Source organism: Marmota flaviventris, chromosome 3 (assembly GCF_047511675.1).
Source record: "Marmota flaviventris isolate mMarFla1 chromosome 3, mMarFla1.hap1, whole genome shotgun sequence".
Classification (NCBI taxonomy): Eukaryota; Metazoa; Chordata; class Mammalia; order Rodentia; family Sciuridae; genus Marmota; species Marmota flaviventris.
In genome coordinates, this window is record NC_092500.1 from 88,487,085 (window position 1) to 88,504,133 (window position 17,049).

The window sequence follows — 17,049 nt, forward strand, 5'->3', positions numbered from 1 at the left end:
TGTTGGCCCAGCTCTGCTGAGGGCTCTCTTGGCCTAAGCACATCGGGGTAGGAGTTCATATGTGAGAATGCCAGAGAGATTCTGGGGTAATATGATCTCTTCCAAGTCAATGTCTCCAATTAATTTAGTAACTTCCCAGTAAACTCCATCTCTTAAAGGTCCCACCTCCCATCATCACCAAGGACCAAACTTCAAACACATGAACGTATGAGGTATACACTTAAACCATATCCAAACCATAGCAGGTATACAAACCTATAGGAAGTAAAGTGGTACAAGATGCTAAGTGTCTTGAATCACCAGTTAGTGTGACTGATATGTAATGCTGTAGGTATTTCTATGGGGTAGCCAGGATGTGAATTCCAATTCCAGAAGATGAGATTGGCTAGAAGTGGGAATAAGAATTACGCACATGCATATGTAGGACATCATTAATCTATATTCTTAGTCCAGTACATGTGGTCCACACTATGAAACAGAGGAGAAGATGATCAGACAGGTAGAGTGAGGCTACCCTAGTTCAGAGGCTTCAAATGTCAGCTGACTGGACACTTACAGGAGCCCTCGGGGATAATTAAGGGAGCCATGCTTGGAATAAAGGGATGCTCTGAAATCAACTTTTCCCTGTTTTTCAGCAAAAATAGATGACAGATATTTTCATACGGTTGGGGAAATAAAGATGGAAGCAGCAGCAGTAACATTTTTTCCCCAAAAGAACTGTTCTCTCCTTGATTGCTTCATCATTTAATGGAATAAAATAAATTTATACTTGAGACCATCTATTTGGGCTTGTATTCTTTTTTTTTAAGGCAAACAGTTAATTAGCAGGCAATCAATCCCAGTCCTTCTAGTTCTGGTGCCCAATCAGTTAAATTGCATTAGCAGTTTAGGCAGCCACTGCATCACTGAGTGATTGCACACTATTTACAGTTGAAATAGTCTTCATTCACACTTGCCTTTTAATGGAGAAAACACTGAAGTGAAAGTCAGGATGTTTGACCCGACACTTCATAGAGTAACTGGTATGTGATTGGTTGACACTCAATAAATACTTGCCAAATGCCCTTAATTGAAAATTTGCTTGATATGTTTAGTTCTTGATTTCAGGGGGTGGGAGTGGGAAGAGTCTCAATAGATTAGAGAGCTTTTGTACCATTGAATTCCTTGGGGGCATTTATTACTTCCAGAAATAAGGAAAAGACCAAGCGTCAGGGAGGGACACCCATCTCTACCACATACTGGATTCTTTGTCTTGTTTTCTGTGTTTTGTTTTCTAATGGGGCTTTTCTTGACATTTGAGAAATATCAAGAGAGGCTTCCATTTCAAAATAAAATAACAACAGTAGCAACCATAAATTTGAAAATCTCTGAGGTATTGAAGAAGTGATTTGATTCAAATCCACATATATCTCCAAGCTACTGTGTACAGTTTTTGTACATAATTCTCATGACTCATTGAGCATAAATGAATTCTAATGTGTTTCTTATCTGCTTCAGTTGTCGAGTATTTCATGAACTTGTAAGAGATCTTATCAGGCACAGTACCTGCAACATTTTGCAGATCTTAAGAGTGAAAAAGAATTCGGTAGATAGATGATGGAGTAGTGCAAATAGGGAGAGGTGGCCTTGCAGTAGCTTCATAAAAGATAGAGAGGCAAGTAATTGAGGATGTGTTCAAGAAAACACAGGTAAATAAAAAAAAGCATAGGGGGAAAAAAGGGAATATTGAGTGTATGCATAGATAAAGTGGGGGCAAAAAAGAATGAACAGGAAGTTCAGGGTGTTGGTGGGTCCCGACTCACTCAATGAAGACTCCAAACATTTTGTCTGTGGGCAGGGGGACCCATGGTACAATTTTTACTAGGAGAGTGATTTGTATGACTGATTCTTTCTATTAGAAGAATTAGGATATGAGTGAAAGATTGGTGATTGGTAAGAATCAGAAGCCAACTAGAAGTAATAAATAACTGGAAGTAACAAGTCGTTTTTCTTTTTGGATGTACACTGGAGGTAGAAAGAAGGGAAGAATACAAAGAGCCTCTGGAGAGGTAGATGTTGGGATGTCTCGAGACCTGAGCATAGATGACTCCATGATTTCTAGCTTGTGTTGCTGAGAAAACGCTGGTTCATTCAAAGTCAAAATAAAAATTATCGAACACTTACTTGGTGCCAGACTTAACTCTTTATTATGCAAAACAACTGTATGAAGTGGGTACCATTAAAACAGACAAGAAGCCTGAGACACTGAGGTTAAGTAACTTGCTGATGGTCATAGAGGAAACACGAAATCCAGGATTTGGATGCAGGCAGGGAGGCTCCAGTCTGATGCTCATCAACAGGAAGATGCCCTTTCTATATTTAGAGGAAAAAGAATTTTTCCGTGGTAATTCCAGTGAGGGAGGTGCACATACAGGGTCTAGCAACAGCAAGAGACTCTGCTCTTTCCTGCTGCTGTTTCCGTTTTCCGCTGCAGTATTGAGAATGAATTAGAAAAAAAAGAAAAAAAGAATGATTGGCTGTTACCTTTGGAATGATACACATGCCCGTCATACTTCCTTACCTGCTTACCATGGAAAAAAACCCCAACAGTTTTGAGGGGTTTGAAATGTGGCCAACCTCTGTTACAGTGTAGGCATAGCCTGTGTCGCTGCTTTGGCATTCATGAGTCAGAGAGGGCATCAGGAACAAATTTCAGGTAACTGAGAATCAATTATGAAGTGTTTAATAAATCTGCTGAATAGCTGCATAAGATGATGTTCTATGGTGCTGTATCCAGAATTAACAAATTGTAAATGAAATACACAAAACACTCTCTGGAATGTGTAAGTAATCTTTTATAATGGATCAAACAAGAAATTTTAATAGACAAAGAGTACCCAGTATATAAATATTCACCATCATTCATTTTCCAGAGATACATCTTGGGTAGAAAGCATGATACTACTAGTTTATCTTTTTAAAATCACAATTTTATTTGTAGAGTAGGGAATATAAGTCGTAGCAGAAACTTTGTGGGAAATTGTTTTCATATAATTGAAGAACAGTTAAATGTCCTGCAAATATTCTAAAACTAGTGCTTATAAATATATATCCCCAGGGAAAGTTTGGGGTAATGTTTTTGTAAGGGTTCAATAACTAAATATCTGTAATGAGAAACTTTTTTTTTCTCTGAAATAAACGAGCTAATTACTAGATATTTTCATCATAAAAATGCTTATGCATGCAAAGTAAGAAAACAGCTGAAATTTAATTTGGACTTCCGAGGGGCTGGTTAAATGACTGAAAAAGCAAATACATGTGATTTATGGGAAAGAACCAAAACTGCTTTGGGTTCAGCTGTATCTTGTCATTATTATTTTCCTGGTTAGCTGGGTGCCACGCTTCTTAGGAGATCACTTGTGGGAAGTTGCCAATCCTTAGTTGAAGTAATAAAGTGGGTACAGAGATAAGGAGATGAGCATCTGAGGAATATTATTGGAGAGTTGGGGGCTTAATTGATGTGCTGGTTAGAATGTAATTAGGTCCTTGAGCAGGGCAGTGCAATTATATATGTCAGGGAGGGCATAATTAGATGGGTGGCTGAATGGTGTAATTACGTTCATAAGAGGGGGGCTATAATTAGATGTGAGGCAGGGGAGTGTATTTAGATGCCTAAGTTGAGGATATAATTAACATATGGGCAAGAAATTAAATTATGTGTGTGGGTGAAGCATAATTATGTGTGGGAGTCCACGTGGATGGATCCATAGGTGAGGGTACACAGAAAGAATGGGTTTGGAGTGCAATTAGGTGTGTGCGGATGTTCCTATAGACAGGAACTTGGGATTTTTCATCAAGAAGGGCAAGCATATATTTTGACACAGTGACTAATAGCTAGGTAGATGGTAGTGACAGCCTTTTGGGTCTTTCTAAAGGCTTTCAAAGGAAAAACCTCTGCTTTTCTGATGTGATTTGAGGCTCTTATCTAATACTAACATTGATTCTTCCTAATAGTCTCACTTGATGGTGTTCTAATGACTGAATGAGTAGGAAATTTTTCTAGCTAAGAGACACAATTATATAAGGACAACTTGCTTCCCCTTCCTGTCAAAGAGCAAAGCGTCTGTAGGAGAGTAGTAGGGCGACAAATAACCCACCCTCCCTCCCCCACCAAAAAACAACAAAAACCACCTCACCAAACCCAGCCATTTTCCTTTGCATTGTCAAGTGTGAAAATAAGCATAGACTCTGCTGGCTAAAAGAGTGTCACAATAATCCAGTGTATCCTGTGTTACATTGAAAATAAGAGGTCTTTTGTTGCCATCTTTTTTTTTTCTAATATCAGTTTCCTTTTATTTTGAAACTGAAACAGCGGAATGAATTGGTTTATGGTTTTGTTGCCATCTTCAAAAGCAAGAGAACATTTAAAATACACATTTGCTGTTAAGGTAATTTTTTGATTTTTTATATTTATATATAACAGTGGAATGCATTACAACTCTTATTACATAAATAGAGCTCAATTTTTCATATCTCTGGTTGTACACATAGTATACTCACACCAATTCGTGTCCTCATACATGTACTTTGCATAATAATTCAAGACATTGACTTGGCTTCTCTTCATCCATTAATAATGTTTAATTGACTCAACTACAACTCAACTCTCATAAACCCCGGGAGCCTCAGAGCCTCCTTGCGTCTCTTCAGGGTGTAGGTCCATTACAACAGAGCACCACTATTTTCAGGATCCTTGTGGGTTGCTTCCAGGATTCCAAACTTTGTGGATTCCTAATGTTCCCAAGAAATCTAGATTTGAGGTTAGTTATTTTTTATAACTTGGATGTAGGGACATGGCTGCCCCCTTCTCCCCGAAGTGCTTCTGTGGAATATGTATTTTTTTTTTAATTCTTAGATTCTGACTTTACATCCATGCATGAGGCTGAGTTTTGAAATTTAAATTGTAGGCATGCCTTAGAGGTGAGCTCTCTCAAAGACTGGTATGACTTAATTCATAATCACAGGTGCTCTTAATAAAATGTTTGGTGTTTTTGTGAAAACAGTTATCATCCAATACTCTAATAAGTGGCTGACATTTTTCTTTTCCTCCATGCATTTACTGCTTCCCCCCTCCCTCTAAGATCTGCTCAAACTCTAAAGCAATTGATGTAAGATGGTAACTTGGGATCTTATAAAGGTAGTGTGATTATCAGTCCGGTCATCTAGTTATGTCTGTGGGAGGAAGATAAGTAGGTACAAGGTCTCTGTGCTAGCAATTGAGTTCCAGTGAGGGCTAGCAATTGAGTTCCCAGTTTGGGGTGAGATAGGGTCCAGATCCTGGGTTTCTTGTTTCTTGTTGCCTGTGGCTTGGGTGTGGAGAGAGGTGAAGCCCATGGCTTTGCCAGTGACTCTGGTAAATAGTGCTTCATTCACTTAATTATAAAACCATTCTGGGATGCTCTGGTCCTGTTTATATCAGGCATAAAAAATAGGGTTTAAATGCTTCAGATTTTAAAGACATACTCTCAGAAGTCATAGCCTCAGCCAGGAATATTTTCACAGTTGGCGTTTGCAGCTTGTTTCTGAAAATGTTTTCTAGCCTGTAACAAGTCTTTTCACTCTCATTCATGCTATAAAACATGAAAGTCTTAAATTTTTGTTTGCTTTTTTTTAACCTTCCTAAGATTGTCTAATAAAGAAATCTCAGCCTTTTTTCCTCATGCCTCAAAATTTCAAATCTTAGCTTAAATGTCACGTACAGCACTCTGTACTTTACTGTCACATTTGTAAGACTCTTTTCTCTTAGAATGTGAGCTCCATGAGTAAGGTGCTTGTCCATGTTTTTCACCATCACATTTCAGCTTCCATGGTGGGCTTATAGTAGATGCTCAACAAATAGTTACTGAATGAGAAGGGAGTTTGAGTATCAGGACTATTTAAGAAGAAGCACATATGGTACAGACTGTGGAAGATAATTAGAAAAAGGGACAACTCAGAAGCAAGACTTTGAAATTTGTTAATCAGCTCATATTTTAGGAGTGATGGGGCCTGTGATTGTTCTTCTGCTATGGAGATTAATTTATGTATCTATTGCAACAGAAAGAAATGCCACTTTAGGTCTGGGAACTGCTGAAAATAGGCCAGATACTTGATGGAAAATCATTGATTAAATTAAATTATTTATTTTTTTGAGCAAATTGTTGGTCATTTGATCTGTACTTAGTTTAAATATAGAGTGTTTAATAAAAAGATGTGATACCTATAATTATTCTTACAAAAATATGCATTTTTTATTTCATAGGTTTATAGGAGGAGTAGATAAATCTACAAAAGGGCCAGTGATCAAAAATATTATTTGGTTCAAAATCTATATAAATCTTTGAAATTGAGAATATTTCACACATAGGCTGCATATTATAGTGGTCTAGCAGTATGAGATGACTTTCCTTGCAAGAGAATGTAATTTTATTAGCATATAATAATGTAGTAATAATACATATTTATATACAACTTCATTTATATACAACTTCACAACCTTGTGACATTTAATGTCTTTACCCTATTTTAATTCTCGTAATCACACTGGGAGATAAATGGGATGGTTATTATCATACCTGATTTCCAGTGAAGCACTGAGAGGTTGAGTGGCCTGTTAAATTAGAATCTGAATCCTGTGATTAATATAATATGGTCATTAAGAAGCTAATATTAATATAATATGAAGACCATATTAATATAATATGGTCATTAACAGAACATTTAAAAGTGCTAAAATTTGGACAGAGATACATAGGATGAATTAATGGCTGAGTAAGAATTGGAAAAAAAGTTTGGCTCATCACTGTAGTTACTTAATGTAGTCTATCCTAATCAATCCTTTCATTTAGAGTAGCAGTTTCAAGTTTCACAGGAATGTTATGGCATACTATCTTCTCTGATCTGGTAGATATTTTATCACATAGATACAAGGAAATAAATTCAAGAGGAAGCATACAATGTTATAATAAAAACATTGTCAAAGTCACAATATTCATGTGGCAATGGATGACCAAAATTTTTTCCTATTTAATATGATCTCCAAAAAGGGTACCATTTTGGAGAGTGTGGACCATTGCCAAGTTGAGTATTCTATGTCTAAAATAGAGCATAATAGTATTATATCAGTTAGCTGGATAAAAATTCATAGCATTTTTCCAATTAAATGTTTCCTCTCTGGAAGCTGTGGTGTGCTATTATGGTTCACTGGTGTATTATCAATGTCCAAGAGTGTCCAGAATATTTACTTAAATGAAATAAAATGAAATTATTTGTTCAAGGGCTAGAGATTGATGAAATAAAGAAGGAGCAAGAAAATATTATCAGAAAGAAGAAATGGCCTTTTTTTTTGTTACCTCTGGACTTTTGTTGGAAGGCTTTTGGGGGTGAAGGTGTTGTTAATAGTGAAAAGGTATAATAGTTAAATTTTTTGCTAATAAAATTATTTCTAATTGTTAAGACAGAGAAATCACTGTTTTCCTTCATTACATCAAAACCCGTGAAATTTAGGCATTTCTTAGCATGAACAAGTCCATGCTTTAGAAGGAGGGAAGGAATGAGAAGAGGGAAGGAAGATAAGTGGCCCACTGTGCCAGTGACTCAGGAGCGGCTTCATGGCTTATCTCACATAATCTCATAAAATCCTGCGCAGTATTATCCTCCTTTCAGAGACAGGCAGCAGATGGTGGAGGAGCTTGAACCTGCCCCATGATCCCATCATCCTGCCATTTGGAGGTTAGGAGACAATATTTTTCTCCAGGTGTGTGTTGCTACTCTTCTTGATCTGGGCTCAGATTCTTGCCTGAAAATCCAGATCTAAGGATTACCTCTCTTTAACAACAGTTTAAGGGGATTTTAATAATGTAAATATATCTAAATACTAGTTGAGGATGAGATGAACTCACATTTTTCAAATAAACTATATCTAAATATTTATGCAAAAAAACCCATGTATAACTCACTGAACTCACATCACACTTTTGTCCTTACTGTTGAACGAAGGTCCTTGTCAAGGTCACTAGTGACTTCTGTGTTGCTAAGTCCAGTGACAGTTTTTAGCTGTTATCATACTTAATCTACCAACAGCATTTGAGGCATTTTTTCCCTAACCCTTTTTGAGATACTTTGTTTGTTTGTTTGTTTCTTTTTTTTTTAGTTTAAAGTCTGAGCCTCTCTTAGACCTCTTCTCTTTTCTGTCTGCATTCATTGGCTAGTCTCCTGACTTTAAATACCTGTGCTGATCACCGTCAACCTCCTGTCTCCAGGAAAGACCAGTTCCCTGGCCACATGCTCCATTGCTTACTTGACAGTGACACTCAGATGTCATTGCACACTTGAGGTATTTGACCGAGCTCCAATTGCTCCCTCAGTAATGCTTCTCCTTGATCTTTCGAATCTCAGGAAATGACAAGTCCATCCTTACCGTGGATCAAGCCAAAACCTTTGGCATCATCCTCGGTTCCTTTCTTTTTTTCTTAACACTGTTCCTACCAGCTCAGCAAATCTAGTTGGATCTTTCTCCAGGGTATTTCCAGAATTTGATTACTTCTCACACCACCACTACTGTCACCCTGATCCTGGTCACCAATGTCTCAAGCTTGAATTACAAGGAATTCCTAACTGTTCTTTCCTTCTGCCCACGACAACCTACAGCCTGTTCACACAGCAGCACACACAGCGATTGCTCCAACATATGCTGTAATGTTGCCCTCCCCACGTTGACTTCTTGTTGTAGAGACTTGATTCTCATCTTAGAATAAAAACCCACGCTTTTACAAGAGTCTACAAAGTGCTACAGAATCTGTCCCCCAGCTGCCTACCAGTTAGCCTTCTAACCTCCTCTCCTACTTGGCTCCCTAGCTGACTCCTCTCCAGACACAGCAGGCTTCTTGTTCTCCCTGTCCCATCCCAGAAATGTTCCCTCCTTCAAGGTCTTTGTGCGTGCTTCCTGCAGATATTTGGGTGCGTTTCCTCATTGGCAGGGATTCGCTTGCAGGCCTCCTGGGAACCTTCCCCTCATCACCCTATTCAAATTGCATTTCCTGTCTTGCATCTCCTGAGCCTCTTGTTCCAGTGCTTATTTCTCTGCAAAGCCCTTGTCACCATCTGACACATTATTCATTTGACTTATGTTTCTTTATTTCTTATCTGTTTTTCCCACTAGAATACAAGCTTCTGGGGAACATAGATTTCCACTTGTGTCCCTGTCACTCACCAGTGGTTGATACACAGTAGATACTTATTTTGTGGGACAAACAAGCTAACTTGAGAATAAATATGTAAATCTTCAATTAACAACTATAGATCTAAATAAATGTTTTTCTAATGTTGATTCCAAACCCTCCTCTCAAGAGTAACTGAGAAAAATGTCATGCATCATTTTGGATGTGATAGGATGCTGTTCCTTGCCTGTCCCTCCTCTCTGGACTGATCTCTGCTATAGTAATGCAGGGAGTTCCTAACTGTCTGCTGGCAAATGCTAGGCATTATACTTTAAGTACTGCATCTATTTTAGTTAGTATTGTTGCTGTGACCAAAGGACCTGACAAGAGCAAGTTTAGTGGAGAAGTTTATTTCAGTGCTCATGGTTTCGGAGGTCTCAGTCTGAAGATGGTTGACCCCATTGCTATGGGCCTAAAGTGAGACCAAACATCATGGCAGAAAAGTGTGATGGAGAAAAGTGGCTTAAGACATTGCACCAGGAAGCAGAGAGAGAGAGAGAGAGAGAGAGAGAGAGAGAGAGAGAGAGCTGTACTCAACAACCACAAACTATATACCACCAAGGGATGCCCCAGGGACCCGCCTCCTTCAGCCACACCCTACCTGCCAATGGTTACTACATAGTTAATCTTTATCAGTAGATCAATACACTGATTAGGCCAAGGCTCTCATAACCCAGTCATTTCACCTCTAAACTTTCTTGCATTGTCTCACACATGAGCTTTTGGGGGATACCTCACATCTAAACCATAACAGCATCTTTATCAACAATATTTCCATAGTTCATGCTGTTCCTCTTACATACAGAAATCAGCGGAATAAAATCTTATGCTATAGTAAGTGCCCACTTCAGCTATCAGTGACACAGAGACTCCTGTTTGTTTGTTTTTCCTTCATGGTTTAATTACTTCATGCCTATGCAAGACCATTTTAATGTATTTTCATGTATTAATTCCACTTGTTCTTTTGGTATAGTCCATATTATTCATCCACAGTGGCCTGCTTACTATCAATATAGTTATTTTCTGTACCAGTTACATATATATGTCAGGTCTTCCCCCGAAGAACTCCACCTGCTGTGCCTTGTTTCAGCAAGCAGGAAATTCTGTACCCAGCAGTTCTTGCTGACCCAGCTAGAAGAGGCCAAATGATGCATTCTGTTTTCAGAGCTATAGCTGGGTTTCCATATTCTCTAGTACTATAAATAGCACCTCAGGGAACACTAGGTACACTGAAAATTTTCTTTGCAGTCCAGTGCAATGTTTGCAGAAAGAAAGTCACATGCTATCTGGCTCAATGCAAGTCACTTGCTCCTTAGTGCCTCCTGAGTTCTAGATAGAACTGTGCAGTGTTCATTTGCTTATAAACACAACATTTGCTCCCAGAAAATACTTTTATGCCTTTGTTTATGCTGCTTCCTCTACTTGGCAAAATCCAATTTATTCTTTAGATTCTTCTCAAGTGAGAAGCTTTCCCCCAATCAAGTCTGCTGAGCAGAAGGGCCACCTTGCTCCTCCAGGCCCCTCCCCTGGCAGTTGGTGTGCTTTTTCTTCTGCAATAGCCCAGCTCACAACGGTGTTTGCTACTTAAAGTTCACACTTTCCTCACCTCTTCCTCACCTCCTGTCCTCTGTTCAGAAGCCTGAGGACAGAGACTTCTGTACCTTGTATCTGTCCCCAAAAGTTAAAATAGGAAATGCTCAGAAACATTTGTTGAGAGAATGGCTGATAGTATAAATGAATGAAATTGCAGTCAAATGGAATAGAATTCATTTGAGTTTATTCACAGCTTAAAATGCCTTTCAAAATAATCCTGTGTTTAGTTTAGATTTTTGTATTTTCCATAGCAAACACCCTCTACTATGTGTTTGGCCAATATGTGAAAGAAAAAAAAATGTTGTTATATTTAAATACACTTTGGGGAGGTTTTTCTGTTTTGCTTTCTTAATTTCAAAGGAACCAGCTAGTTTGCTCCTTACAAACTTCTTGGCATCTTTCTTTCCACATGTTCTTTTTGCCCCACTCAGTCTTCATACAAATTCCTCCCAAGGGTCTGCTGTAAACAATGATTTTATGAGCAGTTGTGTGTTCTTTGCAGTGAAAACCCGCCTTGTTTTCTGTTGCTAGGCAACCCCATTCCAGCTGCCATTGAAGAAATGCGCGGTGGTGGGAAATGGTGGGATTCTGAAGAAGAGTGGCTGTGGCCGTCAAATAGATGAAGCAAATTTTGTCATGCGGTAAGAGAGAGCACCCACAGCGCGGCCTCTGCCTTCTCTCCTTTCCCCCCATCCCTCCCATAAGCCCTGGGGCCTTTCAAAACTAGTCACTTGTGATTAATCAGCTGTTGCACGCTCTTTAGTGTCCCCTCGAGCTCATATACAAGTGAGTTTAGAAGAGCGCTGAGGGGATGGAGGGAACCTGCCCTGAGGAAATCCAAAGCAAGAAGGCTCACAGGTGGCAGAGGTACCCACTCTGCGGCTCATAAGGGCAGTGGGGACAAGTAGAGACACTCAGATCTTCTTTTAGATTATGCACTTGGCTAATTAAAACTTTTAAAATTGCTCTTCCACTAAAGCTAGCTCTGAATGAATAGACATTTTAATTTATTCACTTTCTTCTATACCCTTTCTTCTTAGTTTTTCACAAAAAGCATTTGAAAGGAGCAAGTGGGATTTGAAGAAGGATTGGATCTGTGCGTGACTAGGAAAATCAGAAAGGAGGAGGGGAGGAGCTTTCAAACAAGGAGAGGGCTTGTTAAAGGGACTGAGCAGAGTGGCGACATGCACATCAGTTCCAGTGGAAAAACAGGAGGCAGGGATGTGGTAAGGAATTGCTAAGACACATCCAGCCAGACCTTCAGGCTGTTGTGCACCAGCAACCTGCACCATGGTGCGAGTTTGAGCAGACATGCTTGGCAGCTGGGGTAGAAGTGAAGACAAGAGGGAAAATGAATGTAGTGGTGCAGGTTTGAGATGATCTGGTGAGAGGGAGGAAGGGCAGGGTGTGGCAACATGGAGGGCTCTGGCTGGAGAGCCTGTGAAGCAGCACACCCTGAAGCCCGAGCAGGATAGGGAGTGGGCTCTGAGATGTGGAAGAGAAGGGAAACAGGCCAAATGCCAGGGCCATTGAGAGCCAGGAGCGAGTGGGAGGTGAAGTCAAAGAAGGGTCCCTGGGGTATAAGATTTCAGAGTTGAGGTTATCTGGGGTTGACTTGATACATTGTAGGAAAAGACAGTTTGTTACTAAGAAAGAGAAAGAACCCTAAGACTGCACAGGGGAGTCTTTCAGGTGGACCCTAAAGTCTTACTGAAATGAGATTGACTAGGCACCAAGTACCCAATGGCCAGGAAGGCTGAGGACCACCAACAACACAGAGGCCAGGAAGCTGAGCGAGGGAGGATGGAGATTTTTTGTTTGTATTTGTTTTCAAAGACAAATAAGTAACTGTCCAGGAGCAGCAAAAGATAGCAAAGAGAACCCTAACCTGCTTCTAAGCTCGAGCTAAGTGAGGTAGGGCAAAGTAAAGACAATTAAATTTTAAGAGGTTGATTTACTCAGGGGCGGCCAAGTTTCCCCTCAGAGAATTAGCGTTGGGCTCCTTGGAAGACGTTTCCTCTCGCTTGGTGAAGCCTGTGCTGGAGTGGGGAGGTCTTTCTACACCTACCTTTCCTTCATGGGGTGCCCTAGCATATTTTTTCCAGTGTAGGATTGTGTTTTCCTCTTCATTGTGATTTTTCTTTTTGCAATATAAACAATAGGAAAATGAAAAAAAATGAAGAAGTAGTTCCCTTAACTAAGTGCAAAATCTGTTCATTGAGCACATACTGCATCTTGGAACTCAAGCTAGATCTGGAAATATGTTCATCAATTCTGTCAGGGACTTGTATCCTGAAGGCGTACTTGCTGTAATAAGAGGAATTCAGACACATAGTGGGGGCAGTGGGAGACTCTGAGGAAGAGTGGCTCTGGGCTGAATCCTCTTCATTCCACTGTGGGCAGAACAAGTGCTTCTGCAGTGCCCCGAGAAGCAGGGACTGTGTTATAGATGGGGCTGAGAGGTATTTAAACCAAAGGAGTGGAAAAATCACCTAGAGAGCATGGAGAGAGGACAAGGACAGAGGCCTGAGTATTTGCAGGTACTCATTCCAATACTTTGGCATTAGGTGAGGCCACAGAGTCAGCAAAGAACACAAAGGGTTGGAGGACAGGTCCTTCCTTTGACGAGGTCGGTGGCCTACCACCTATCATTTACCTTTGCTGGGGCTCAGTTTTGCAATCTGGGGGCGGGGGGGTGGGGGTCTGAGTGGCAGTTCCTCCAGGCTTCCTGTTGTGCAGCAACTCTGATTTTATCTATGGTTATATGAACACCATATCATTGCAACAGAGTTTATAGAGTTTAGTTTAACTTTTCAAATTGCTCTCACGTATAAGCTTATTTGCTCTTTCCAAACACTGTAAGAAACGAGGAATAGATAGTATTAAACTCACAGGTTCAAGAGAAGTTAAGTGACTTCAAGTGGTCTTAATACAGTGGAGAAAGAAGCAGAACAAGAAACGTATTTATTAGTCCTTACTCTCCTTGTGTGTGTGCGTGTGTATGTGTACACGTGCGTGCCTATGTGCGTGTGTGACTATCCTTAGGAAGATTAGTATTTTCAACTTAAGATGTAGAAGACCAGGGGATAATCTAGTGGTGCCCTATTTATCCCAAATAAACCACATTAGGTTAGCCTTGTATGCAATGCTCTGTCGATATAGTCAAGTTCAGGATTAATGAGTACCTGTGATTAGTGCATCTGGCACAGCGTTAAGCATCATGTTCACAGAATGATGAGGGAGGTGAGGCTTGAATAGGATCCAGAAAAGGTAGCATCTAACTGAAGCTCTGCATAACGTGCTTTTTTTTTTTTTTTAATTTCAAGAATCATGCTATTTTCATAACACATTTGAAATTTTAAAAGTCTTATTTATGGTTTACAGTATGGGAGTGATAAATGTTGATAAATTATTACTTGACTGTAGTAAATGTTTGCTTAATGCACTTTTTAGGGGCATATTTAGAAAATTATTAATAGCATGTATTCAAATTTGAACAGTTAGTGAGTAAGTGTGGACTAGAAAGCTTGTAGTTTGTCAGATCCTACACTATTGGGTTCATGGATAGATAAAGTGAGCAAATAATCCAGAAACCCTTCCTGTAGCTTCGCTATACCAGATTACAGCCCAAATTCCTTAGGACTAGGGTATGACTCTTGTATGATTTTCTGTGCTTAGATATTTTCAAACACATCTTCTAAAATGCTAAAAATCAATTTCCCATTATTCAAAGTATACATTTGCACTATAACTGAAAGCAGCACTTGAAAAAAAAGAATATTAGTGAATTCAGTTTATCTGGAAGATCTGCAAGACAGAAGTCACAATGATTGTATCTTGGGGAGAATCTGGTGGTTCAGGGTGACAGTGAAGGAAACATAATTTTGAATTATGTTCAAATGCGTGTTTTGCACTTAAATATATTAAAAAAATTCACAGTGATTTTATGCTTTTTTATGTAAGTTTTCCTCTCCACCAAGCCTGCTCTTCACCTACTTCCACTCTCCAATTCAAAGAATATTTATTTCCTACCAGTTCTGTGATCAGATCTTTTCTAGTAATTTGAGTACTGTTACCAAGATACTTTAGCCGTTAATATCTGTTAATTGTGCCAAAAAATGATAATGCAAAGTTTGAAACACTTTTACACAATTATGCCTTATTAGAAACAATTTAACTATATTAAATGTGCCTTTTATGTAAATCTATGTAATTATCAATTTAGCAATTGAGGAGCTAAAATTATACTGTGCGTGCCTAAGGAAAGAGATAGAGGAAATTGTCAGATATTTGCGCAGAAGAACTTCAGGCAGATATTTACACTAAAATGCATTGTCATTATTTTCCAGAAATATAATTATAAAATATTATCTTTATTGTTTTAAGTATTTCCCTCTATTATAGGATATAACCAATATCTTCCAGTTTTTCTTGAGCTTTTACTTTGTGGTAGGAGGGATGGAGGGATTCAGACCTATGAGCCATGGAACACACAGAAAAACAAAGTGTTTACTCATGAAAACCAATTTGTTTTATTTAAACAAAAAAAAACCCCAGTTATTTAATAATGGCAAAACAGGTTAGCAGCCCTCCCCAGCAGTATTCAGAGCTGACAGTTTTAGTATGAAACGGTTTCTTCTCAGATGTTACTGAGGGAAATCAAGATCAAAGCTGCTTTATGAGACTACTGGTCAAATTTTAGTCCGTGTTTTAGCTCGGAAGTTATCTTCATCCTTGCAAAGGACAGTTAAGTCACGAGACCACAGCCAGTTCCATGCCTGCCCAGCCTGCTTGTCAGCCCATCAGCTCTACTCCTTGGGAACATCCTCAGGAAACTGCATGGGGTATGGGTGACCACTAGACTGGAGATGCCTCAGAAGTGGGCTCTGTGACACAATGCTCACTGTGTTAGACCTCAGTGAGCATGCCACAGATCACCAACTGGCAGACCAACTGATCTGTGGGTAGTTCAGAAGAACTAGTATATCCTTATCTAAGAGCAGATGAAAGGAATATTCTAAGTCAACACTGATGTATTTCTGTGATGTGGTAGGAGTCACAGGGTAAAAACAAAATCACGGAGCTTGAGCTGATCAGCTGAGTGGGTGCATGGATGGTTCCATCTCCTGGGGCACATTTTAAGGGAAATTTTAGTAGCTGGCAGAGATCTCGATATTTGTAAGATAGTTTTATGTATATATAAATGAAGCTTTGGTTTTTTGAAGTCATAGAAAGTTATAGATGCTGTGATGTGGCAGGAGTCAATTTAGGCATATGGGTGGAGATGAGCAATTAGGACACATTCATAGAAGAAAACTAGTGGAAAAGATAGGCTCTTTTGGAATTTTCATAAATATATAACTAATATTTCTATAGTATATCTTATTTGAGACATTTTTGAACTCTTACTCTGTATAAGGCATGAAGGTAGGGACTTTTATACATTTCTTTTTTTAGTCTTTACAAGAACCCAACAAGAAAGAAATCATTGTCTTCATTTTATGTAATGGGGGAGCTAAGGCCTAGCAAATTAATTTACTTGTCTAATGTCCCACAGGAAGAAAACCATGAGATTTGCATTTGAATTGGCTATATTTTCCATTGATGATCATTGTTAAGATGTTTGACCAAGAAGAACAATCAAAATTGGGGTGGTGTTTTGCTGGTGGGAGGGAGTGACTATGGGGTGGTGTTTTGCGGGTGAGAGGGAGTGACTATTTTTCTCACTAGGAATAGCACCAGTACTCTTTCTATTTGAACAAGAATGGTGCAGAGTCACTGTGTTTCCTTGGACGACAGGTCATTATGTCTTCACCAATAATCAACCTATGCATTGACCACCTACACAAAAATTAGACACGCATTGATTTAGGTGAACAGTACATTGCCCTGAATGTGCTATTATAATTTACATTTTGAGAAAAGAAAGAAAAACATGAGCACACATAATTCCTGTGTCTCTTGGGTCTTAGAGGTATGCAGAGAACACTGTAGGTCTTGTGTCCTCTACCTCCTGAGCCCTAATTTCAAGTTTATTACACCAAAGATATTTTAAATGGAACCAATACATTCTATTTATTGTCTCTCCCCTTCATAGATCATTTAACTCTGTAGCTGACATTTTCTTTCTTCTAAAACAGCACTAGTTTTTTGACAGCATTTTGAAGATGCTGATGGTTAATTAGTCATCTAATGTCTATTCAAAGGGAAAGGTGGTAAA

The 17,049-nt window shown here is 39.1% G+C and overlaps 1 protein-coding gene across 1 annotated transcript in view; it reads left to right on the top strand.

Moving 5' to 3' along the window:
• Nucleotides 1–17,049, top strand: part of St8sia1 (ST8 alpha-N-acetyl-neuraminide alpha-2,8-sialyltransferase 1) — a 127,474-nt gene that overhangs the window by 66,387 nt on the left and 44,038 nt on the right. The window contains exon 3 of the mRNA XM_027934171.2: nucleotides 11,361–11,470. Coding sequence (XP_027789972.1) covers nucleotides 11,361–11,470 — 110 coding nt within the window. The remainder of the gene's footprint in view (nucleotides 1–11,360; nucleotides 11,471–17,049) is intronic.